Source organism: Equus caballus, chromosome 20 (genome assembly GCF_041296265.1).
Source record: "Equus caballus isolate H_3958 breed thoroughbred chromosome 20, TB-T2T, whole genome shotgun sequence".
Taxonomy (NCBI): Eukaryota; Metazoa; Chordata; class Mammalia; order Perissodactyla; family Equidae; genus Equus; species Equus caballus.
The window spans coordinates 47,406,957-47,434,580 of record NC_091703.1 but is presented as its reverse complement, the minus strand read 5'-3'; the positions used below and the strand labels follow the sequence as shown (position 1 = coordinate 47,434,580).

The following is a 27,624-nucleotide window of genomic DNA, read 5'->3' as shown; positions in this document are numbered from 1 at the left end:
ATAGTTGATAGTGTAGTGATTTTACACCATTGATGTAAAAAACAAAAGCAGTTTAACTGAAAAGTAAAATAAAATTAATTTATTTGATTTTTGTGGTAAAAATTATTTGCCTTGCACAAGATGTTTAGATATACCTTGTTAGGAATGTCACATCAAAATGTAACTCTTATGTATAATTTCTTAAGAGATGGTAATAGACATAGTACAGATAACAGAGTCTTTAAACTAGTTGCCACAATAATCCTAAATACATGTCTGAGAATAATGTTAACTTGGTAAATTTTCTGACGTCAATATAATAATTTAAAAATATCTTAAACATTATTAAAAATTGCGTTTACTTAATATGTCTATATAGTGCAGAATTCCTTGTTTTGTCAGCAATTGATTTAAGAAATGAAAATCATTTAATCAAGATAAACTAACATTTCTCCTCTTTTTATTAGAGGCAGAATCATGCTTGTTAGGATTTTTGGTCCTGGACTATATATTGGATGTGGGATTTATGTGTATTAAGAAGAACATAGGGTATTTATAGGAAATGTATGAATAACGAATTTTTTTTCATGGCAAGTATTAAATGCTTATGTGGCAACTGGCCTTTAAAGGACTCTTTTAATTCTACAGCTTTATCTTGTTTGGGAATTGTTTTATATATCATGGTAAATGATGAGGTTTTTTATATTAATTGAAGAAAGCATATTTATGAAAAAAATATGCTTTAGAGTTGACATCCTGTTCAAAAATAATAATAAACACCTGAAATGCTTGATTAGTGTTGCTTACGTCCATCCAACACTGTTCCAAACCTTGAATCCTATGTTCTTAATAAGGGAAGGAAATTTTAATTAATAGGGGAAGGAAGGTTTAAAGGGAAGGAAATACCTAAGAATTGAACATATGATGAAGGTACTGTATACAATGTAATGAAAGAGCATTTAGTCTCAATTGCTCTACAGGTCTTTAAAATGTTATTTGGGAATGTATGGCCTCTTTTATATGTGTTTGCTGTTGAATGGACAAAAGCTTGTGGTCAGCAGTGGTTAAAATTGTAAGGAAACTCCCTTTGAATAGAATTCCTCCATTATTTTTTGAATTGTAACATATTAATCCAAATACATATCCACTGAATTCCATAATCTTTGAAATGTCAATAGATTGTATTAAGGTATATATTTTCATTGTGTGAGACTTCCTTTTCTAAAGATTTGTTTTAAAATATTAAACATTTCAGATTTCATGAAGAATTTCCATATACTTTAGACACCTTAGAATATTTTACTCTTTAGGAATTACTAAGTATTAGAGTTTATTGTAATCCTTATTATAAGAGTTTAATGACAGGGTATTGGGATTTTTTGGGTAGAATTTTATCTTCAGCCGAATTCATTGCTACAGGAGGAAAAAAACCCAGTGCGTTAAGGTAACCTAGCGGGAAGTCTCTGCCTAAATTAGCGTTGGTTTTGCTAGCACCCGTTTAATAGTAAGTCTTGCTTGGTAAATGACTAGAAATATAGTTATGCTTTGTCACATTTACAATTGTATGATTTGCAGGAAGAACTTTTTCACATTGAAGGTATTTGTCTATTTGACCATATGTGTAATACTTTTAAAGAGACACTGTAGAGGTAGCCTGTTCCATGTGAACTTTTAATGTAAAAATATCCCTAAAGACTTTTGTTAGGTAACAGCATTTGCAATCGGAATGCTGTTGAGGAGTTTTTGCATGACCTCACTATTGACTTAGAGTTGTCACATTTGAGTATCCTGGAACAAGGGTTAGAAGAGCGTGGAAGGTTGCTATTTGTGTGCTTTGGAGAGGAATTTGAGATGTTACCCTGTTTTGCCATCAGTTTTCAAATATGCACGAGTGCATCATTAATCATAGGAAATGCAAAAATAAATAATCGAGTCCCATTGGATTTTTTTATATGAATACTTACCTTTTCCCTTTTTTGTATATACAGTTGAGGTATTTAGGTAACCCCTAACATTTAGTTTCAACAAAGAAGTACAGTATAAAAATATTACCACAGTTTTCATGTGAGCAGCTCTTGAGAGGAAAAAAAAAAGCCCTCTAGATGAATATTTGTTGAAAAAAAAAGTTGTGATACAGAATGTCTTAACTCACCCCCAATACAGTACTTGAGGACCACCAGTGTATAAAATTGAAAGCACATGAGTTTTGAAGCACTAGAAAAGGTTTGTAATTGATTAGTGCTGCTTGAAAGTTTTGAAGTACAGTGAGTTTTGATTTGTGAATGGTTCTATTCAATAAAGATTAATTCTGTGTGTTTGATAAAATCTTAGTGCCTTCAATGAGTTAGCTTTTTCGCCCCTCTGCAGTTTATTTAACCATCAAATATTTCAGTGTTCTTTTAACAAACTGGAACATTTCTATCTTACTGAATTTAACTTCACTGTGACTGATTTAAACAAGTCAAACTATCAGTGATTAGTTTTAAGGGTGTAATTGAATACATTAATTTTTGTTCTTTCAAAATAAAATATATCATAGTGTAATCATCTATATTTCATGCCTTTTGATTTAGAGAGTATCAGGAAGTTCATGCAAACAAAATATTTTTATGCAATTTCTTTTAAATCTTTTACATTTTAAAATATTTTTAAAATTTCAGTGAAATCTTTAACAATTTTTCATGTAAAATTAGGATTATTATAATTTAAAATAATTTATAATACGAGTCTTTGAGAATTGCATTGACATTTTTAACTTTTAGTATATGTTGCAGTGATCTTCTCTGTAGGTTCTTGACTTTTTGAATTGTCTCCCTGGATTTTAGAATTTAACTCTTTTATTTTAGAAGCAAGTTATGACACTTTGTCACTATTAAATCTTGAAACTATAAAATTGTTATTGACATGGACCACAACTGTTATTTTGGAAATGTGTTCACATATCGTGTTCAGTCAGTCACTGTGGTCAGTTACAAAGGTTTTATGTAGAAATTTAATCAGTCAGCTGATATATTTTCATAAATAAGTTCTTAATTGTAGGATACTCCATGAGTCACAACTATCATTTTCAGCAGTCTTTATTTATGATAAACAACAGATTTTGAGTAGTGCAGAGTGAAAATTCTTGTTGAATTCAAGATAAATGGTATGCTGTGAGAACAAGGACACTAAAACACACACACTCTCTCTCCCTCTCTCTCTCTTTCTCTCTCTCACACACACACACACACACACACACTCTCACACACACACACACATTTCACTCATTATATTTGAGGTGAGGCAATTGGTTAGCGTCTGTTTTGTCCTTCACCTAGGAAAAGCCTAAACTTTAAAAAACTATTTTACAAAATTGGAACATGTCCTTCTGACGTTTGATTAGATTGTTTTGATAATCATTATTATAAGAATCTAAAGCCTGAAGTGAGGTTTTCGACTTTATTTAGAATGGGGAAATGTTTACAGTGCGATGATAACCTGCACATAATGTCCACTGCCCACCTGTAATTAGTTTGGTGTGGTGGGTTTATCTTAAATTCTCTGTCCAGGCTCTGAAGTACTGTTTGGGGACGGGAGAGGGTCAATTTCACTTTTCAGAAGAGGAAGAATTAGTTATGATGTCTAAAAATCTGTGACATGTGATAGAAGATGATCTTTATCCATTTAGTTCACTGTTATGCCTTGTTTAAAAACTTGGTTAAGTTTTGGAAATTTTGCTGTAGAAATAGTAAGGATGTCGCAGAAATATAAGATATATTTCTCGTATGATAGAATAAGGAGCATTTTAACATATTTTTTGTGACAATATTAATAACTTTACTTCTAATGCTGAGTTAGTCCTTGAAACTTGTGTTGTTCCAGATCTGGTTAGAAAAATGTATTTTTTAAAAAATAGAGTAACATTGTGAAAGAGTAACTTAACTGCTTGTGATGTCTGTTTCAAGTTATTCCTCTATATAACAATAGTTTTAACCATTTTTTTCTCTTCTTGGATAGGAACAGCAAAAGTTCCCGTGTATAAGCTATAATTATAATATGGGCTGTAATGCAGTCTAGTTGTATATATGTTCTGCCTCCTTAACGCAGACATTTTTAGAGTAATGCTTATTATGTACCATTAAATTTTTAAAAAATAATCTGTGATTATTATATTGTATGTATTATAACTGAGGCGTCCCTCTTACACATATTGAGAGAGTCACTGCGGTAATTTTACTTTTTTTTGCGTAAAATGCAAAGTACATTTCCTCACCCTTTTAAGAGAAACCTTTTTTTCTTCTTCAGGTTTAATTATTTCTCTTTGACCTGAACTAAGACTGATCCTCTGGTAGCCAGTTAAAATGTGTGAAGTAGGAGGAGTAAAGGAAACTCCAATCGTTAGTTGTAAGTTATAAAGCAAAGTTAATATAGGTATACACAGCAAAAGGATTTATTTTAAAGGATAAAAGAAAACTTTATAAACTTGCCTTGTAGTTGGAACATGTTGGACATCATAAAGAAAATCTTGTAAGTGTTTAGATGTTTTACTGTAATACCGTGTCAGCTGATGAATGTTGAAGTAGTTTACTTTTGTGTATCAGCACTAACTTGAAATTATATATTAGGGGACTGTATTATGCCTGTTTTCTTTTAAAGTCCAGCATGTTTTAATAGGTATGACTCTTTTAAATCATGCAGGGTATCCTCACGGAGTTTTATTTTTCATGAGACTAAATGGTATTCATTTTGGTAGGTCCAAGAATATGATTAAAAGAATTCTAGACATTTCAATGGCTATGTGTTTATAGCGAGTTCTACATGTGGATAATAGTGTGTAGATGTAAAATTAGAATTATATATAAAAATGCAATTGCATGCAAGCTTTTAAAGACTTCTGTGAACTTTTTAATATCCTGGATATCCTGGGCAACTATAAAAGATCTTTTAAAAATGGCCATTACACACTTATCATAATTTTATTTCGGTCGAAAATATGCACCAGTTATATAAAGTTGTTTAGAAAGAAACGCAAATATCTTATGATGCATTTAAAATTATAAAAAGAGTTTTAGTTGAGCTGGTTAAAATGTTAACTGTACTGTAGGTTTATTTCTCTGTTTTACATGGTAGAGCATAATGCGAGATAATTCTGTGGTCTGCTGTTTTGTAAAATTGCTTTCTTTTTGAAGTTTTCTCAAATATTGGGAGCTGCCGGAGTGAATACTTCATAATACTTCGATTAATTTAGTGTCTAATTTTATTTCAGTGAGGGTTAATGAGGATATTAAACTTTCCTTTACTGTTTTAATTACCTCATTTCTATAACTCTAGAAAACATTTTGACTAATAGGAGATAACTTAATTTTTTCTATTCAAGTCATTACTCTGAGGAGTAAATAAGGTACAGATGCCAAATGCAAATATGTACAGCAGTTTCATTTTTCAACTTTTAGTTCAACAAAATAGCATTATTACTATGATCTTTAATATAATGTTATCCAGAAAAGCTAGCAGTTTATCCAAGAAACATACCTTTATGTTTAACAGGTTCATCTCTTATAGGATTTTAAAATATGATAACACTTACCCCAAAAGAAGTTTTGCTGACATGGTGTCACTGTGCTGAAGAGGCTGTTTGATGCCATAGTCCCTCCTTTTTTTTTCAGATAGAACTTGTACCCTCTGTTGTAAATTCTGCTTGCAGCCTTAAACTGAAAATACAAACCATACCCAAACCTTGTTTTAGTTTTACAGTATGCCTGGAGTACATAGACTTTATATTTATTTTTTTCTGTCAAGAAATTATGTAGCTGGTAACATGTGAAAAGCAAGGAAACAAAACAAAAAGCGAATGAGCAAATATTTGAAGGACCTGCTATTACTGCATAGACTGTGGTTAGAGAGCACTCACTGACTCTGTTGGTCTCGGTGGCTGGTAGTGACCTGCGGAGATTAACCATTTAAAAACCAGAGACTTCTTGCTGTCCTCCTGGAGAAAGTTTGCACCGCACTTGTGGTTCTGTGGTTGTTTGTGAGGCGAATGAAGCATTCACACAATCCAAAAAAGCAAAAGCTTTAAAACTCCTTTTTTTTGCAAGCACTATTACTGGAGAGACAGAATCATGTGGTTTGTGACCTCACAGTACTCAAAGTAAAGTGGGACTGCCTACCACTGTGGCTTTTCCCCCCTTGCTCTTGCGCGCTCTCTCTTTCTTTCTCTCTCTCTCTGACAAAAGGCTTGTGGTAAGGCCCTTCCTGGCATCCAGAAGGATATAGCTTTTTAATTTTTGTGACTCATGAGGATTTGGATAGAATACAAATGCTGAAGGAGCCCAAACTCCTGTAAGGTTAAGCATTTGTAGAGCAGAACTCTGCAGTTAAGGGCTTTCCTTTCTGTCCTCCCACTCCCACTTTTTTTTTTTTTTTTTTTTTGGTGCCTCCTCCTCTTATTTAGTTCATTATTGTCTCTGTGGAAAAGTGAGCAAAATTGGCGCAAGAGGCTATGTGAAATTCTGAACAACAGTGATGATTTACAATAATTTACATCTTTGGATTGTATCACATTCTGGGGTCTGCTTCATATTTGCTGGGTGATTGGAGTCCTTCTGTTTTTCTTTTTCTTGTCTTCTTAAACTTGTGAATCTGTAACTCATTGTAAAAAAGTTTACCTTTCTTAAGGTCTGGTTGCAAACTGCTTGCTGGGCTTGACTGTAATTGGCTGTCATGAAAGTGTTAGTCTGGGGTTTCCTTTACAAATATTAAATCATGTCTGTCTAGTTTATGTATAATCAGTATTAGATGCCGGCTCCTACAATAAAGATTAAATGTAATTAGTATCTTTTATATTATGTATACCTTTATCTCATGACCAGTTTGAGGATCTTATAAAAATGAATGTTAAGAATTGTAACATAGTTTATTGAATGAACCTTAGTTTTCTTTATGCTTGTAATTTTGTTTTTCAAGGAAATGTATTTATTTTGTATAAGTCTTGAAGTAGTTTATTTGGATATTAACTTTAACAGAGCCCTTGATAGAGAATCTTATACATATATAAAGTAAAATTCTTATATTGTAACTTAGATTGTTCACGATAAGATTTTATAAGCTCAGAATAGAGTGGGTTAACAGAAGTTGTGTTTTTTGTTTATAATGGAAGCTTTGAAATAAATTACAAAATGCTGTGTGTAGTAAGGAATAATGCACACAGACAGAGTATGTTAGTCATCTCGATTTGCTAATTCTGATTCAGAAGAAAATTGGAAACATCTTTGGGAAACTGTCTCCTTTTTTGCCCCTTTGGACATGTATGTATAGAACTCATTTTCTTATTAGGATGATTATATATCATAGGCACAGAATTTTGTATTTATGAATAGAGCTTCCTGTTTTCATCAGTTGGGAGCGAGGAGGTATTTTTCAACAAAAATTATAAAGCTGAACAGACCAATTTTCTAGGCATTTTTTTGCCATTTATCCACGCCACTCTGAATTTGCATGTTAGACTTCTTCCTAGTGTGATAGTAATGAGGAGTGGCGTGAAGTAACTGACTGGGAGGGTGGGCGGAGACAGGGAATTACAAAACATTATTTAGGGTGTATAATGGGGTAAGGGCTGGGGAAACACTCAAGAGGATGTTAGAACCAAGATATCCCTGTGTATGATCTTCCTAGGACAGCTCATTATCTGCTTTTGGTTTATGTTAGATAAAGATGAATGTGTAAACGTTTTCATACGTTACTTTACGAAGAATTGATTTGCCCAAAATATACTAGGAGGACATGGGAATGACTTTAATCCTTTATTATTTAAATGTCCAGAACCTTTCTGGACATTTTAGTGATAAAAACCCAGGAATACATTTTAGTGTTTTATTTTAAATATAGATTTATCATGCCTCATTGTGTGTGTATACAGATTTTACGATGAAAAGTAAGAGTTTTCATTTAACATGCAATTTATTCATGCAAAAGAGAGAAAAGTTATTCAGTTATTCTCTCTCATAAATAAGATATTCTAGTATGGTCTACACCTCTAATTAATATCTATAGTAAGTTAAAGGAGGGCTTTGTCTGTATAATTTGTGGAATTCCCAAACATAGTTCCATATGCACATGCAATAGCAGCAGAATCAGGCAACTGGAAAAGTTTAGGTATCTGCTGTAGTATGGTACGTAAATGCTTTTCTTCTTTTAGAATGAGTTTTTAGTTTCTGTATAAGAATTCTCTGATATCTTACAGCCCCATCTTACAACTTTTTGCTAAATATTGTCTCCCTTAAAATTTTTTTTGTTAGGTGTACTTCGGCCTTCCAAATTGACTTTATATGTATTTGCATAATTTTTAACATCTGTGTGCCTCTTAACTGCTTGTTCTCTTCTTGCAGGTAACCCTTCTGCACATAACTTCTGAGTCAGGATGATCATTCTTATTGCATAAGAGTTTAATAGATGTTGTTGAATATGCCCTTTCTGTTCTCTGTGAGGGCCTATCAAATTCTGGCAGGAGAAAGATAGTGAAATCATGTGCTTTAAAGTTTGTATATTCATTATCCACATTTTTTTTTCTATATTAGAAATATATTCTCTTTGGAGCAACTATTACTTTGTGATAAAAATTTAAAAGCGGCAGTGATAGCTGGTACGCCTTTGATAATTGACAGTTTGCTTCATTAGAAATAACTGATTACATGTGAAGAAGAGAGACTGACTCAGAAAAGTCACTGCAAATAAAGCTCTTGATTATGGATTTATACTATGCTTAAAATCAGAAATGGAAACCACAAGGTTTTTTTTTTTTGTTTTTCGAAGACCCTCAAAACTTCATCCATTTTGGGCATATGTTATTATTTGCTATTGTGGAAATAACTAACAAGTTTAGGTCAACCATATAAATTACCTTTAATGTCACAGAAGTGAAATAGAGCTTTGAACTTGAAATCACTTTTAAAAAATAAAGAAGTTAGTTATCTTTCTCCTCTATTATTTTCTATTTCCTAAATTTGTCAGTGTTGGTTGAACTTTTTATATTGTCTACTGTTAGATGATATAACAGTATAATAGTGTTTTAAATGCTATATATATCTTCATTGTTACTTTTTGAGTTCATCTTTATTTTCTGAACTAATAATCCTATTTTAATACAGTAGTTTTATTTTATCAATATCAATATTGTTCTTGTTTCTATGTGGTTTTTTTGGGTTGTTTTAAACTTCTATTTGCTGCCTTTCTATTTTTCTTTTAATTGAAAACAATAGGAGCAAATGGTTTGAAGGAATTTTATAAGTTGTGGAAATCCTGATTTGGCTGAAAGTGTTGTCACTGATTATGAGGTTTTAGCAGGGAACTTTATTTATTGTTTTAACTTGGTATGTGACAATTTATTTCTTCAACAGTTTCCTTTTGGATTTGACGTAAAGCTGTTGAAGCTTACATAGCATTTATTGGTCCTTATATTGATGATTTGAAAATTTTTTATATTAGTAAAATATGTATAGTTTTACTAATATTTTAAATTATGATTATGAGAGACTAATTCCACTTCCTTATTTTAATGAGATATATGTTCATGTACACAACTGCATGCACATGTGTGTGGTTGTGTGTATATACAGGATATTATTTTGTGGTACTTTTTGTAATGAGAGTATTTTTTCTGTTTTCTTTTTTTTCCTTCTCAGTTTGTTTTAATTAAATTACATAAAAACCCAAAGCACCACTATGTCCATGATTGAATAACTTCATTTGGTTAGTATTAGCAGCTATCTGTCTATATGTGAGATTACGTGGAAATTGGATGCCAAAAGAGAAAATGCTCTCCCTCTCTCTCCCCGCCTCTCTCTTTCCTCTTCCCTTCTTCCCTCCCCCCTCTCCCCCCAGGCTTTTTTGGTTTCTCTTTCTCTGTTTTGACATTTCTATAGAGTCTCAAAGTACATTCTTAAGGTTCTAGGAGGGGATATTGACAGTAATCCTCACTACTGAATACCTGGCAGATTTGAAGCTCCTAACGTTCAAGGCAAATTATTGCTCTATCCTGATAGAGTACATCTCATTTGTTAGATGGTCTTGGCATCTGATTACAGAGATTTTCTTTCTTTTAACAGTTTTTAATTCCTTCCTCCGTGTTTTTACTTTAACACTTATTTCACATGACATTAACACTTTAATTAGAAAGATTACATTGTTTTTTCTCTTTGACTGTTCTTCGAAATGCAGAGTGATCCATACTTGTTTAATGTAGCTGTGTAAATAATTCATGTTTCTTGTAATTATGAGAACAATTCGTCTTCTAATGCTGTCATTTTTCTAAGAAGAAAAAAAAGGCGAGAACTTGCAGAAAATATGGGAAACATGCTCATATGACAGCTGAGGATGTGGCTAGGCTAACGCAGGAAACTGCTACCCACAATGCAATGTTACATATACTACCACTTAATAAAATTTATATCAAACATGCTACTGACAAAACCAAAGAAAAATAATATCCCAGCTATACTAGTTAACGTACTAAATATATCTGGGGAAAAGTGAAACTAATCTTTTTGGAAGCTTTGTACTTAGAGAATGTAGTAAATGAGACTGTGGGACACCATAGTACGTTAGAGCTCTGTGGGAATCGTGCCTATGCTGAGGGACTTGGTTGTAGATGAAACTGTCTTATAATGAGAACCTTTTGGATATTAACTTTCCTGGAAAAGGCATAAAAAGACACCCCCTTTCTTTTTCAATTGAATTGTTGCAGTATTAAATCGGGTTAGAGGACGTTGTCATCTAATAGGAAAAATAAGTTAAATTATAAGATATTCATCATGATTACTTAAACTTTTTACCCAGGGAGGTATATTTCTTTACATTTTGTTTTAAGTTGTCTTTTATTGGCGAGTTTGAGGTGGCTCTTGAATTGTCCACTGAGGCATATTTCTTTTCAAAGTAATTGTGTTTTTGCTCTTTCTTTTTATTTGTGCTAACCTACCTATAGCTTACTTGATCAGTCCATATGCTTTGCTGTAGGTAGGTTCGTCTAAAGCAAAAATGTAAACTGCTTTTATAATGTGCTTGAAAAAGATATTAAGGTATCTTCTAAAAATATCAGGTTTCAATATATTTAGAGTTTCTGTTTATAAATCTTAATCTTCTGTGCTCTTAGCTGTCAGACTTTAGCAGTTTTGATGAATTTAGTATCCTGGTAATTTAGATGAATTTTGAGGTTTTTATAAGGGATATTCTTTTAAGATTTAAATAAGGGAACATAATAGAGTTTTTGAATTGATAAGTAATGTATAGAAATTTTATCAGAGGAAGAATAGAAAAGACTATTAAGTTAGTGCTACTTATGAAAGATCCCCTCTTAGTATTCCAGTATATAAATTGTCACTGTTTCAGACCTGGCATGGTATATGTCGTCTCATTGTTTAAACGTTAATATATTGTCTTTCTGTCTATATTGCTATTAAGGATGATTTGCTTAATTGTTTGAAGTATTCTCCTTTAGAGACCGCTTATCAATAACAGCTGTAGCACTGTGGCTTTTCTCCATGGACTCGTGGTGGTCTTTGGAACAACGTTCTTCAGCTTTGACAGGTGAGACAGAGGCTCTCCAGTGCCACTGCTTTTGGATGAATCTAGCTGTGGTTGGAGAAAGTGCATCTTGCCAAAATATATGGGTGAGACCACACACAGCCTTTAAAATAGTTATTGTAGGCTTATTTTTAGGGATACATGTCTTGACAGTTCTTTTATTTGCATGCCAGTTTCATTGCTGTGTATAGATGTTTCATTGGTTTCAGTAAAGGCGAGTGCAGATTTAGGGCTGTAATTGGTAAGCCTTGTGTGTAACTTACACTGGAAAATACTGAGTGCAGCCATAATTAACAATATAGAAAAGATATTGAAAATGAATCACTAGAATACTGATCTTTTTGTTGTTATAAATTTGACAGTATTCCCATTGGAAATCTCAATTTCTTAGTTTAGTAGTCAAAAATTGCTCCAATTTGACATTAAAATTAAATAAATTAGGAGAGAATGTTAAAATATTCATATACTTTACTTACTTTAGTAGTAAGAAAAATTTGTGGTTCTTGTACATATTTTTATAATATTGATATAATAAAGCATTGTTCAAAATGTAAATTTTACACTTTAGTAAAAGTTTGAAAGCATTGAAACAAATTGCCAAAGAAGTTAATTTCTTACTACAGGAGCACGATATGCAGGCTCTCCAGTCTTTTTATGGGATGATTAAAACTTATTCAACTTAGTGAACTACGAAATTGAATAAACGTTTAAAAAATGTATGTTTAGTCTTCTAAAACTGTTTTTTTAATGACCAGTAAAGTGCACAACTTCTATAATACGTTGTTTCTTTTTATAAAATGATACATTTGAGTAATTATTCATGATTTCTAAGTTAGGAGTGATAACAATATTAAAGCCCAACTTCTTGAGCCCTGGCTGGTAGTTAGTCACAAGACTTTTCACTTAATGATCAACGAATGTTTGTTGGGTATTTATTTGTGAAACGTTATAACCAGCTAAGATAAGATTACAGTTTCATTCTAGATATTTTCATAGGGAGAGCAGACTCTACCGAGGTAATCGGAAATTCAGTTTCCTCCCCTCTATTATCACAGTACCCTTCCATTGCTGAATGGTTCTGGCAGAAAAGTACTTGGGGAAATTGTTTTTCTACAGCTTTTCCAGAGAACAAGTTTATGAAAAGACGAGGGAACATAGGATAAACAAAAAGATTATTTAAAGAAAAATTTGGCACTTCCCTCTTAGAAATTGGTCATGTATGTGAACCTTGATTGGATACTATTTTTTTTAAAAAGCTCCATAAATCATTTTTAGGATATTTGAGGAAACTCGAATATGAACTGGATATCGATACTCTGGAATAAGTTAAGTGTGATAATGCTATTGCACATATATAGGAAAATATCCTTATTCTTAAAAGAGGTGCATGAGGAATTATTTTCATGAGGTCACTACCGTACTTAAACAAATTACATATGTGGCAAAATGTTAACAATGGGTGAATCCAGGCAAAAGGTATACAGGCATTCATTTTAATATTTTTCATCTAAAACAGTGAATTCTGAAAGGTGAAGCATTTTATAGAAAAGATGTATAGGGATTTGATTTCAAATTGAAATCAAGTAGATAGTTGGGGAAAATTCATCTATTTGTATAAAATAATCAGTTTTAAAAAATAAGTGAATATATTGGGCTATACATAGCAATTTTAGATTTTAGTTTAGTTTTATTTTTTATGTTTAAATTCTAGTCACAGTACAACACAGCTAATTTTCACAAACTTATGCATGGCAAATTGAAAATGGTAAAATATTTTTGAAAATACCAACTTTAAAAATTTTATGTTTCTATTATAGTAACTCAAGTTTAGACCAATAAGCTAGAGATTTTTAGAGGATCAAAACAAGCATCTGTTATTAGTGTCATTTGTTTTTTCTTGACTGACTGCTTCTAAAATATTTAAAAGTACCTTAAAAAGTTCATACACATTAAATAAATACTACTGACTTGTGTTACTGCTACTAAATTGTTTATACTATTAAGTTGTACTCTTTCAAGAAGTATTCTAATGAGCAGAAGCCTATATCTCTATATACAAATGATTAATTCTGAATTGTGTTGTACTAGTTGATACCCTACCAGAGGGCCATACATTTTTTCTGCAGAGGGCCAGATAGTAAATATTTTTGGCTTTGTGAGCCATAAGGTCTCTGTCCACTACTCGTCTCTGCCATTGTAATCTGAAAGCAGACAATAAGTAAATGAATGGGCATGGCTGAGTTCCAGTAAAACTTTATTTACATAAACGGGAAGCTGGCCTGCTATAGTTTTCCCATTCCTGCTACCATAATTTATACATAGAAATTTTTGGCCCAATGGATATCCTCTTTTGTAGAACAGGCAAGAATAGTTTGAAATAATGATCAAATTTTTAATTTACATATCGTAATGGAATTCTTTCTTAATGTACTTACAAAACTTGAGAGTTTTTTCTTTTTAATTTATTGTTATGTGAAAGATTACATCTGTGGTACTTATAACTGTCGAATTGAGTAGTGCAGTTTCATCTCAATCATTTAGTTATTATTTATTGTAAATATTTTATAAGCTACCCTAAAATCTTTTTAGGGATAAGATTGGAATACAAATAAATAATCTTGATTATAGTCTATCACCAAATTATCATAAATCTCAGTATTTATCAAGTTGTTCATTATTATTAAGAAGAAAGATGCTAAGATACCTATGCCTTTTATCCACACAAATGTTTTCTTTTTCAGAATTCACTGAGTTTAATGCCCAAGCATAAAATATTTGACAGAAGTCTTCTTAGTGATTGTGATGAGCTTTTTTCCCTCTTTTTCATTTATATTTGAGTTTAAGTCTGAGTAGAAAAAGGAATTAATTGTTTTTGGTATTACATAATCTCCAGAACATTCATTACACCCTCCATTGGACATAATATCACAGTAGAATAGTTTCCTGAGGATTCACCTACATTAGATAGACTGTGACTATTATTTATTGGGTGATGATGATGATGATTATTGCAACAACTGAGCAGGAAAAATAACCAGTTTTTTTATTGCTAAAGGGCAAATGAACCCATATTCTGATCTGAATTTGAGACTTTTAGTGTATTAATACTTAAAGTTTTAAGTATATGAGCTATACGTAAATGAGATGGCTTTAAGCAAAAATTTACAGTTCATATTGTTGAACACCTTATTTTATCCATGATCATTTTAAGTAATTCCAGTTATTACACATAGCTAAAGATCAGACAGTTGAAAAATTATTATTATATAAATCTCATGTAATTTTGTCACAAAAGAGCAGTCCTCCTATCTTCCTTCCCTGCAACCTCCTGTCATTGCCTGTTTGCCCTCATTTATGATAAAGTTCCAACATGATTGTTTTTACACCTCTCCCCCTTCTCCAATATTTAATTATAAAACAGACACTTAAATCATTGTAAGTAATAAGAAGAATAGCCTGTCTGGGAAGGAAACACGCAAAAATACTAATATACAGAAACTCAAAAAGCATCATCCATGTCATTTAATGTAGGTTCAGACTGCCCTATCTGCCTTAATAGATTTTAAAACATACCGTGTTTATCAGTTGAATGAAAGTTGACAGGAGGAACATTTTATTAAACATGCTTTGTTTAAAAAGGTAAGTAGATAAGGAGAACAGATTAGTGGTTACAGAGGAGAGGAGGGGTAAAGGGGCACGCGTGTATGGTGACGGATAAAACTAGACCATTGGTGGTGGACACAATGCAGTCTATATGGGAACTGAAATGGAATAATGTACACCTGAAATGTATACAATACTATAAGCCAATAGGACCTTGATAAAAAAAAATAAGGAAATATTTAATATTTGTGTAGGGGAGATTTTTGTCCAAAATTAACAAAAAGCGTTTTGGCATTTAAAGTTATAATGTTCATTTAATAGGGAAATTAACCTTTGAGGAATAAAACTTGGCCTAAAAATTAATGGTTAAATACAAATTTATTTATTATATTTTGCTATCTCTTTGTACTATTTTAAATCTCTGGGACTCTTGTCCTTTTTAGCTATCCAATCCATTTTTAACCTAAAGATTACATATTTCTGAAAGAACTTACAGTTTATTCAGTATAATCGATGTACACGGCAGCATTGCTGTGTAGTTATTTACTGGTTGAAATCTTCATAAAGTTTAATACGGAAAATGTCCAAAAGAAGTGTTTTTTAAAAATTAATAGGCTTTATTTTTTTAGAGCAGTTTTAATTTTACAGAAAAATTGAGCAGAAAGTACAGAGAGTTCCCATATACCCACCTCCCCAGCTCTCAGTTTCACCTATTACTAACATCTTGCATTGGTGCCCTACATTTGTTAGAATTGATGACCCAATATTGATACATTATTGTTAACTAAAGTTAATGGTTTACATTAAGAGATCATTCTTTATGTTGTGCAGTTCGGTAGGTTTTATCAAATGCATGGTGTTATGTATCCACTGTTATAGTATCATACGGAATAGTTTTTTCTAAAAGTCCCCATTAAATTTTGGTTAAATACACAGAACATAAAATTTAGTATCTTAACCATTGTAACACTGGTCTTTTTACTCTCTGTGTAGTATAGTCGGGCATCAGTTAACAATGGGGATACATTCTGGGAAATGTCTCCTTAGGCAATTGTGCCGTTGTATGAAAATGATAGAGTGTACTTAAACAAATCTAGATGGTAGAGCCTACTATATACCTATGCTAGTGGTACTAAACTTATGGGACCATAGTTGTATGTGTGGTCCATTTTTGACTAAAATGTTATGTGGCGCATTGTCCTTTTCAGAATGTCGTATAGTTGGAATCATACAAAATGTAGCCTTTTCAGACTGGATTCTTTCACTTAGCGGTATTCACTTAAGGTTCCTCCATGCCTTTTTTGTGGCTTAATAGCTGATTTCTTTTTACTGCTGAATAATATTTCATTGTATGGATGTACCACAGTTTCTTTATCCATTCACCTTTTAAAGGATGTCTTGGTTGCTTCCAGTTTCTGACAGTTATGAATAAAGCTGCTATAAATATGAGTGCAGGTTTTTGTGTGGACATAAGTTTTCAACTCATTTGGGTAAATACCTACGGGCACACTTGCTAGGTTGTTTGGTAAGACTACATTTAACTAGGTGAGAAACTGCCAAACTGTTGTCCAAAGTGGTGGTATCATTTTGCATTCACATCAGTAATAAATGCAAGCTCCTGTTGCTCCACACTGTTGTCAGCATTTGCTATTCTCAGTGGTTTGGATGTTAGCCATTCTGATAGGTGTGTACTGGTACCTGGCTGTTGTTTTAATTTCAATTCCTCAATGACAAATGATGTTGAGCATCTTTTCACATGTGTCTGTTCAGATCTTTTGCCCTACTTTTAATTAAACTTTTATTTTTGTTCAGTTTTAAGAGGTCTTTGTACATACCACGTTTTATTTATAGATTCATTTGTTGAGGGACACTTGGGTTGTTTTTACCTTTTGGCTTTTGTGAATAAGGCTGCAGTTGAACATTGGTGTACAAATATCTGTTTGAGTCCCTGTTTTCAATTCTTTTGAGTGTATACCTAGGAATGGAATTGCTGGGTCATGTAGTAATTCTGTTTAGCTTTAAGGAGCCGCCAAACCAGATATATGTTTTGCAAATATTTTCTCCCAATCTGTGGCTTGTATTTTCGTTCTCTAACAGTATTTTGCCCAGCATGTTTTCTATTTTAATGAAGTCCAAATTATCAATTTTTTCTCTCATGAATCATCCAAGGTCATCTAGATTTCCTCCTGTGGTCTCTTCTGGGAATTTCATAGTTTTGAATTTTACGTTTAGGTCCATGATTCATTTTGAGTTTAATTTTGTGAAAGATGTAAGGCCACTGTCTAGATTCATTTCTTTTATATTTGAATGTTCAGTTATTCCAGTACCATTTGGTGAAAAGACTGTTCACTGGATTGCTTTGCTCCTTTGACAAAGATCAGTTGACTGTATGTGTGGGTCTGTTTCTGGGTGCTCTATTCTGTTCCATTAATTTAGATGTCTATTCTTTTGATAGTACCACACTCTCTTGATTATTGTAGCTTTAATATGTTATAGTAATATAATATATCTTTGTTGATATTCACAAAGTAACATGCTTCGATTTTCATTGGGATTGCATTGAATCTGTAGATCCAGTTGGAAAAAACTGGCATCTTAACAATATTGAGTCTTTCGTCAGTGAACACAGAATATCTTTCCATTTATCTAGATCTTCTTTGGTTTCTTTCATCAGAGTTTTGTAGCTTACCTCATATAGATCTTCTACATATTTTGTTAGATTAATACTTAAGTATTTATTGTTTTGTGCCAATGTAAATGGTTACTTTTTAAAAAATTTTCAAAGTCCAATGATTGATTACTGCAATATAGGAAAATAATTGACTTTTGTCTATTAACCTTATATCCTACAACCTTTATTAACCACCAGTTATTTCCAGGAGTTTTTTGTTGATTCTTTGTGATTTTCTCTATAGACAATCATGTCATCTGTGAACAAAGACAGTTTTATTTCTTCTTTTCCAGTCTTTATACCTTTTATTTTCTTTCCTTGGCTTATTGCATTAACCAGAACTTCCATATGGTGTTGAATAGGAGTGACGAAAGGGAATATCCCTGCCTTTTTACTGATCTTAGGAGGAAAACATCTAGTTTCTCACCATTAAGTGTGACGTGAGCTGTAGTTTTTTTGCAAATGTTCTTTATCAAGTTGAGGAAGTTCCCCTCTATTTCTAGTTTGCTGAGAATTTTTATCATGAATGAGTGTTGGATTTTGTCAAATGCTTTTTCTTTATCTATTGATAGGAGCATATAGTCTTTCTTCTTTAGTCTGTTGATGTGATAAATTATATCAGTTGATTTTCAAATGTTGAACCAGCCTTGCATACCTGGAATAAATCCCACTTGGTTGTATATAATTCTTTTTAGATATTATTGAATTTGATTTGCTAATATTTTGTGGAAGGTTTTTTTCATCTGTGTTCATGAAGATACTGTTTTGTGTTTTTCCTTACTTATGTCTTTATCTGCTTTGGGTAATGTTGGCTTCGTATAGAATGAGTGAGGAAGTGTTCTCTCCGGATCATAGAGAATTGTAGAGAATTTCTTCCTTAAATGTTTTAGAATTTACCTATGAAACCATCATGGCCTGGTGCTTTCTGTTTTGGAAGATTATTAATTATTCTATTGTAAAAATATGTTTAGGCCTATTCAGATTATCTATTTCTCCTTGTGTGAGTTTTAGTAGCTCGTGTCTTTCAAGGAATTGGTTCAATTGATCTAAGTTACCAAATTTGTTGGCATAGAGTTATTCTTAGTATTCCTTTATTATCCTTTAAATGTCCATGTGATAAGTAATGATATCCTCTCTCTCATTTCTCATTTTAGTGATTTGTGTCATCTTTTTTTCTTAACCTGGCTAGAGGTTTGTAAATTTTACTTTTTTCAAAGAACCAGCTTTTGGGTTCATCAGTTTTTTTCTGTTGACTTCTTGTTTTCAATTTCTTTGATTTCGGCTCTAAGTTTTATTATTTCTTCTGCCTACTTTGGGTTTAATTTGTCCTCTTCCTATTTTCCTAAGGTAGAAGCTTAGATTATTAATTTTAAATCTTTATTTTTTTCTAATATTTTCAGATTATGCTGTAAATTTCTCTCTAAGCACTCTTTTTCTACATCCACAAATTTTGATGGCTTGTATTTTCCTTTTCATTTATTTTGAAATATTTTTAAACTTCTCTTGGGACTTTTTCTTTGACCCATATGTTTACTGATACAATTGGATTAATATCTGCCGTATTTGTAATTGTTGTCTATCATTACCCTTGTTCTTTTTTTTCCTCTCTTTTTATGCCTCTCCCGATGTTCATTGAGCATATTATATACTTTCATTTCCTTTCCTCTCTTAACATATCAATTATACTTCTCTTTCTTTCTTTTTATAAAAACTTTTTTGGTGGTTATTCTGTAGTTCAGAATATGCTCTTAAAACTAATCCAAGTCCACTTTGAAATATTGGCTTCATGGGTAGTGCCAAGTGCCCTATAAAAATGTGCTCCTTCTTTTATAGCATTGCTATCATTCATTTCACTTATCTATAAGCTATAATCACTGAACACATCATTGTGATTATTATTTTGAACAAACTGTTTCTGTTAGATCAGTTAAGAATAAATTAAGTAAAAAGATTCTTGTACCTTTATTCCTTGTCTAATGCTCTTCCTTTCTTTATATAAGTCTGTGTTTCTCCCATATCATTTTCTTGTCTTTAAGAATTTCTTTTAACATTTTTTACCGGGCAGGTTTACTGGTAATGAATTCCCTCAGGTGTATTTTTTGTGTGAGAAGGTCTTTATTTCTCATTCACTTTTGAAAAATAATTTTGCTGGACACAATTCTAAGTTGGTGTTTTTTTACTTTCAACACTTTAATTATTTCGTTCATCTCTCTTCTTGTTTGAGTTCTTATCCTTGACCTCTATAAGTAAGGTATATTTTTTTTTTCTTTTTCTGGCTTTTTTCAGGATTTTCTATTTGTATTTGATTTTCTACAGTTTGAATATGATATACCTAGGTGTTGATATTTTGGTATTTATCCTTTTTCTTGTTCTCTCAGCTTCCTGGATTGTGGTTTGGTGTCTGTCGTTAATTTCTGAAAATTCCCAGCCATTATGACTTCAAATATTTCTTTTTTCCTTTTCCTCCTTCTTCTTTTGGTAATACCATTACATGTATGTCACTTTTTGGGTAATTTTCCAACAGTTCTTGAATATTTGTTTCTGTCTTTTTCATTCATTTTTGTTTTTACCTTTCAGTTTTGGAAGTTTGTTGACATATCTTTCATCTACCATGTTCAATCTACTAATAAGCCCATTAAAAGCATTCTTCATTTCTTTTACAGTGGTTTGATTTTTATTTAAGCATTTCCTTTTGATTTTTCTTAGTGTTTCTATCTCTTTGCTTACATTACTCATTCTCACAAGTCCACTTGTTCCATTAGATCCCTTTGCTTACTAGTCATAGTTATTATATTCCAGTCTAATAATTTCAAAATCTCTGAGTATGGTTCTGATGGTTACTTTATCTCTTCAGATTGGTGTTTTGCCTATTTAGCATGCCTTTTAATTTTTTGTTGAAAATCAGGTGTGATGTATCTGGTAAATGAAACTGAGGTAGAGAGCCCTTCAGTCTGAGGTTTTTATTTTTATCTAAGTAGGAGGTAGGTTGTGTTTACTGTTGCTCTAGCCATTGTGTCAGAGACTAAATTTACTTCTAGTGTCCTTGTTTTGCTTCTCCTGTTGTCTTTGTGTTTTCCTTGAAACTCCTTCCTAAGTAGAGTATGAGGCTTGTGGGTTATTATACAAGAAGCTGATTGTTGTGGCAGTATGAGTAGGAGAAGTGGAAGTGTTCTATAATCCTATGATTAGTTTTTATTCTTTTAATGAGCCTTTGTCCCTGACTCTGACCTTCGTAAGTGCTTCTTTTCTTCTCCTCTCCACTCACATTGGGTTAGATAGGAAGGCTAGAAGGGCAGAGGTTGAGTGTTTCTCTTTCCCCATATGGAAGGCCAGAGGAGGCTAGAGTTGGGTATTTCCCTTCTCCGATGCCAAAGACTAATGTGTGCTAGAGTTCATTGCTTCCTTTTCTCCAGGGCAGTTAGTCTTAGGTGTAATGCAGCTTGGTTAGACTCTGGTAACTAGTTTCCCTTAAGAGGTAGCTTTTGTTCAGCAGAACAGAGTACTCTGGGGACTTTTGGAAATGGTTACTTTCTCTCTTCCCCTACTGGAGGCTATTTTTCTCTGATAGTCACCATGAAAACCTGATGGGGCTTTGAAAGGTTAAAAACAGGAATGTGTGCCTCCCCCCGGACCCCAGACTGGGCTGCCTTGAGTTTCTATTTCTCTTGCTAGTCTGAGCTCAGTCTCCAGCACTTAGTGAATTACTCTTTAAGTATTCCTACCAGATTCCAGCCATGGGTTCTGCTTCTGGTAAGCTGTTATTCTTTCTATTCATTTGTCTCCTCCAGTGTTTACCACACTGGTTTGCCCTGTGACTGCAGATCTCTGATGGATCTAAGAAGAGTGCTTGATTTTCAGTTTGTTTAGCTTTTTTCTTGTATTGAGGAAGGGAGTCACGCCTTCCAACCTTTTTACATGTCAGACTGGAAATGGGAAGTCAGAATCTTTTTTTGCAACAATTTTATATATAGCAATGTCTTAAAGCAGAATTTAACTGTTCAACATTATTCATTCATTTGTTCATTCTGTATGCATTTACAAAACACTAGATATATATTAGGCTCTATGTTAGTGCTGGGACTACAGAGTTGAATAAGGCATTTTTCACAAGTCAAATGAATTTATATTGAAGGAACTATTTGGAGCAAGCAAATAAATCGATGAATATACTTCTATGTGTTAAATACTACATAGAAGTATAACATGATATTAGGTAGTAGTAGAAAGGGTAATTTCAGTCTCACTGAGAGGTTTGACAAAAGTTATTCAGAATTGGTGAAAGTTAGCTGAATTTGAAGAACTGATAAGAGTTGATGCAACATGTATACGTAGGAAAGGCAAGAGGAGTGAAATCCAGAGAGAAGGAATGGTATGGTCTAAGACCACACAAAACAACATGCAGCATTTTGTGAATTGCAGTCAGTTTTAACGTGCTGGGGGAAAGGCTGGGTGGGAAGTGGCTGGAGAAGAGTCAGGAAAGGTAGATAGAGGTTAATTAGGAAGGACCTTTCTGATTTTTTTAAGCTACTAAGTAGGTTGAACTTTATGTTCAAAACTAAGGGGAACTGTTACTGGACTTTTAAGGAAGGAAGTGGCATGATGTACGTGTAGAATGATCTGCCTGATAGCAAAGTGGAGGATATATTATTAGAGGGTACCAGGATGATGTTTTAGTTGAAAGAGGGCCTGAATGAATTGAAATTGTGGAAAGAAAGGGAACTCTGAAAACTGCTGATGGAAGTTGATAGTTTTATGTGACATGCACTTCTATTTATGAAAAACTAATTGACAGAGTGGACATTTTGTTAAGCATTGTTAGAACAGATTCATCTAACTGAATTTAGGTGAATGTATTTGTGAAAAGGTTTTTGTTACTTAAGAAATTCAAAACATGACATTGTATACATTTTCTCTCATAGCACTGAATCATGAAATGAGGTAGATAGTGCATGGAAACAGTATAACAGTTATATTGGAACTAGTATGAAAACATCATATTTTGTGGTTTTTAAAGTTCTTTATAAATGCAGGTGGTAAGATAAAATGAATTGTTATGTTTCAGTATTATGAAAGCTGTTGGTTTGTATTTATAGTTAAAAGCTGATATTTGTTATTTCAAATAATGGAGGTAGCCTAGTATTTGAGGGCTGGAAATATCTGTGAGCCACCATTAGCCAAGTTATTTTTCAGACTTTATACTTAAAGATAAACAGTGCTTCCAGATTTCTTGGACTTTCCTTGAAAAGCAAACAAACAAGCAAATGCAAAGATTTGAAGAAAAAGCCCACTCACTGGTAATTTCTGTTGAAACATGTTGTTTGGAGTCTAAAGAAGATGAGGCCATGGATTTAATAGAGATGGCATCAGTGTTGCCTTTGCATTCCACGTTTTGATTGGCTTTGTGTAATCAACACTTTCCAGGAATAAAAATTTCAACCCATTCTTTTCTTCTGCTGTTTGTATTCTTTTATGGCTCAAGTGAGTTTTAGTGGTAAATATAAACTGGTGACAATTTTGTATTATTGTTTGCCTTAAAAAAATAAGAAAACTAGGTGTGATGGCATTGTTTGTTCACTTTCTAAGATCTTTTTGGCATTCTTACCTATTAAAATGGCTTTGTTGATATGCTAAAGAACTGAAAAAAAAAAATCTTTGAAGCCACTCTAATCTATTTGTGTTTTTTGTTCATTTTGAATGTTGTTTCTTTCCTCGCCCCATATTCCCAATTACCTTCTTCCTTCTTGGCCTTTCTTATTAGGAATTTTTTTTTTTTAAACTCTGAGGTCTACTGGTATAGCTTTGAAATAGCTTCTGCTAATAATCTGTTTAATTTTAGGAAAATGGTACTAGCCTTTTAGAGCAATGGAATACATGCAATAGTACATGATATCATTAATGCCAAACATAATGATAAAATGGTAGAAAACTTCACTGTAAGTTTAGTTTTTTTGGATTTAATTACATTGAAATGTGTCTGTTTTTCAGCATAATTATTATTAATTAGGTAACTTATCTTTCCTTTCAATTATTTAAAATAAAATTCCTCACTATGTTAATTGTTTTTCAAAATTAGAGCTCTTTAATTTGGATGGGTGGGTAGAAAGAAGTTACTTTTATCTGTAACATTTCCCTTTAGAAAGCAGTGTTAAATGTCTTTTGATCTATTCTAAGTGAAACGTAATTATTAGATGTTAGTATTTATACATTTAAATGGATAAAAGTATATGTTATTTTTCCATTTACGTAGCACCCAGTTCATGTCAGTGACTCTAGTCTGTCACTGATGCTGACCTGTGGTGTATGGGTGGTCAGTTCCCATGTAGCAAGAAAGTTAAGCAGCCTTTCTACAATATATAGTCAAATCCACTTGAATGAAGGGTATTCAGAATACAAAGTTAAAAAATCATCTGTACTTTTGGTTTCTTTTTAGTTATATTAAAACAAAGTACAGTTTAACTGAACAAACTTTTATCAACTTTCTAGTAGATGCCATATATCAGTAAGATAAAGATGGGTAAACCCAACTGATCTCTGCTATCAAGTACACGATAATTTAAAAAGCAGACTTCCTTGCAAACATAATGCAGGATCATAGCTATGAACAGCATTTTGAGGGAGACAATTATTAAGAGCAATTACTTCTGCCAGATGTTGTGATATGAACTGGGAGTTTGCTAGGGACAAGAACTGATGGCAAAGCCCATTTCATGCAGAGCCGAAGGGACGATCTCCTCACCCTCCATGCAGCAAAACAAAACAAAACATCCAACCAATGAAACAAAAACTCAAAACCCAAAACAAGAAGAAAAACATAAAGACCAAAAAAATGAATTCATCGTTATGTATTTTTTCGTTTTATTTTTGGTTTCTTTTAGTGAAGAAGATTGGCCCTGAGCTAACATCTGTGCCAGTCTTCCTCTATTTTGTATATGGGACACTGCCACAGCATGGTTTGACAAGCAGTGTGTAGGTCCATGCCTGGTACCTGAACCTGTGAAACTTGGGCTGCCAAAGCAGAATGTGTGAACTTAATCAGTATACCACTGGGCCAGCCCCCATCATTATGTTTTAATAGGTTGAAATTAGGTACAGTTGGAATGGAAAAGAGCATGAGTTACAAGGTGAAGAGAGTAAGTTTCAAGTTCTAGTTATGCTTGCTGTGTGATCCTAGATAAGTCACTCAATTTTGAAGTAGATGCTGTTGGTAGTCCACCCAGTTTCTTTTTACCTGGATGAGGTATCTACCTATCCCTCACCTGTAGACTTGGTGACTGATAGCTCTCAGCTGTAACCACCTCCACATGATTGCTGGGAGCTGCCTTGACCAGAGATGCTTGAGACATGCTCCACACTTCCCCAGAAGATGGGTGGATGACCTGTAGCCAGTGACTGACTTTTATGGGCTGTGAGGGTTTGGCCGTGTCTCAAGACAAGACAACTTCCTGGTGCCATTTAGACTCCAGAGTTCACACCCTGGGATCAGGTTGAGGCTGGACTTAAGCTGCACCCATAGCTTTGTTGCTTTATTCACTTTGGAATTTTTTACATAAGAGCACTCCCTCAATCACTTGCAAAGAATTCTCATCTTAGATTTTGCTTCTCAGGAATTAGACCTAAGACATTCCCTCCCCCATTTAAAATTGTGATCATAATATAAAGTTACATAATATGAAGTTTACCATTTTAACTATTTTAAAGTGTATAGTTCAGTGGCATTAAGTACATTCACAATGTTGTGCACCTATCTAGTTCCAGAACTTTTTCAAGCCAAAGGCAACCCCATACTCATTAGGCTGTTGTTTCCTATTACTCCCTTCTTCTTGCCCCCCCTCCCCAAAACAGCCACTGGCAACACCTAGGAATAGAATTACTGGGTTATATTGTAATTTGGTGTTTAACTTATTGAGGAATTGCCGGTTGCTTTCCAAAGAGGCTGCATCATTTCACATTTCCACTAGCAATATATGAGGGATCGGATTCCTCGCCAACACTTATTTTCCGTTGCATTTTTTTTTCTTACGACCAACCTAGTAAGTGTGGACACTTCTCTTTAAAATTGAATTTGCTCTCATCCTAAGATTGTTGTGAGGATTAAATAACTTGGCAGACAAAATATTTGACGTACTACAAAGCACCATACAGATGCCTTTACTTTTTGTGTTGTGATGTGGAGTTTGAACTGAAATTGGATTTAAATAATAGGTCTTTTCTTAGTTTTGGTAAGACTTGCATAGGAAGAGAATCATAAAACTTAATTGTGATAGATCGTGGGGCAGGCTTTTGGTATTAAGCTTTTGGTTATCCCTTTTTACATTTAAAAGATGTTATTCTTCATACAATTTTAGTGTAAGCAAAGATGGTTGGGGATCTATTTCACTTTCAGTGCCTGTTTATTGGCAAAAGGGCCACTTGCACCAAAAATTGCCATTTTTATGCTTTGTTGTAAGCCGTGTTTATATCCTAATTTAGAAAAATGGCAAAATGTTGGACAATATAGAGAACATGAAAACACTCATGATTCTTTTTCCTAGAGATAAAAATTTTAAGTCAGTTCTTTTCACATGTATTTGAGACATATGTAATTGTGCGCATGTACATGATTTTGTTATTTAATTTTTTTAGTTAGCATTATGATTTATCTCTTCTAAATATATAAAAAATCTCTATAACATCATTTTTAGTGACTGTATAGTATTACTCTTTGTGGGTATTATAGCATTTTCATATGGTTGAACTTTTATTTCTCTAATTTTTTTAGTGTGTGTGTGTGTGTATGTATTTGACGCCTTCTTTTTATTTGGGATCTTTAATTATTTTAAGATTTCTTTTGTTTCAGAGGCCACCTAATTTAGAGCCTGTTATGACTTTTGGTTTTAAAGAGTCATCAGTTTAATATCATTGCCTCATATAATTCTATAAAACATTTTTATTTATTTTGATGCTTTTTAAACTTTGTACTTCTGTGGTTTTATGACCTTTCTGCCAGGGATAATCAAAAGCCACAAGATTAAAATGGCCCAAGTTTTTGAAGCATCGTTTTTAGTCTCTTGTAAGTAAGTAATTTTTAAAATATAATTACAAACATGGATATATTATGAGATCAAGGTAAAATTAACAGGAAATTTAAAGACAAGATTGGACATTTTGAAAACATTTGATAAATTTTAGTACTTTGGTGGAGAGGTTTGAGAAGTATTGGTGTAGTTTGCAATATGTAATATTTTCAAATTTTACCACTCAGTTAATAAAATAACGATTATGTTGGTAACGTTCAGTCATTCATTTTTCTCGTTTGAGCAGACAGTGTATGTTAGGGACTTTTGAGTTATTTGTTAGATAACATTTTAATAAATCTTTACATATGTTACACACATCTTGTATCTTAATAATATTAGATAAATTCTGGTAGGAAGTGGGCCCCATACTTTATATGATGAAAGCATGGCCATAATCATATTAACCTGGAAACTTTTTAAAGCAAATATAACTATTAGCTATTCTCAGCCATACAAAGATAAAATTGTAGGAAAACAGTGTGCAGCATATCTAACTCTGAATAATGTATTATTTTAGTACACAAAATTAATTTTTAAGAGATTTTAAAAGTTGTAAGATACACAAATAACTAAGTGTTGTAACTTGCCACAAATAATTAGAATAAGTCAAGGTTGGGAAGCTGCAATGTATTTTTTTGGAAATAAAAAGTTGATTTAAATTTATTAATGTTCACTTTTAAAAATTGTGGTTACATATATAAACATAAAATTTTCCATTTTAACCATTTTTAAGTGTGCAGTTCATTGGTGTTAAGTACA

At 32.7% G+C, this 27,624-nt stretch overlaps 2 protein-coding genes across 22 annotated transcripts in view; one reads left to right on the top strand and one right to left on the bottom strand.

Annotated features, from left to right (window-relative positions):
• Positions 1-6,052, bottom strand: part of RUNX2 (RUNX family transcription factor 2) — a 315,448-nt gene extending 309,396 nt beyond the window's left edge. For all 6 annotated transcript variants that reach the window (XM_023624252.2, XM_070244668.1, XM_070244666.1 and 3 more), the window contains exons 1-2: positions 5,870-6,052; positions 5,546-5,669 (exon numbers count right to left, since the gene is read on the bottom strand). In XM_023624252.2, the coding sequence (XP_023480020.1) occupies positions 5,546-5,669; positions 5,870-6,007 (262 nt within the window). In that variant the 5' untranslated portion in view covers positions 6,008-6,052. The remainder of the gene's footprint in view (positions 1-5,545; positions 5,670-5,869) is intronic.
• The window catches only part of SUPT3H (SPT3 homolog, SAGA and STAGA complex component), a 465,972-nt gene that overhangs the window by 45,919 nt on the left and 392,429 nt on the right, over positions 1-27,624 (top strand). Inside the window, exons 1-2 of one of the 16 annotated variants that reach the window (XM_070244692.1) lie at positions 6,174-6,201; positions 11,450-11,538. The exons of the other annotated variants lie outside the window; for them this stretch is intronic. The gene's annotated coding sequence lies outside the window, so the exon portion shown is untranslated. Of the gene's footprint in view, positions 1-6,173; positions 6,202-11,449; positions 11,539-27,624 lie in introns of those variants that run through there. 16 annotated transcript variants of the gene reach the window in all.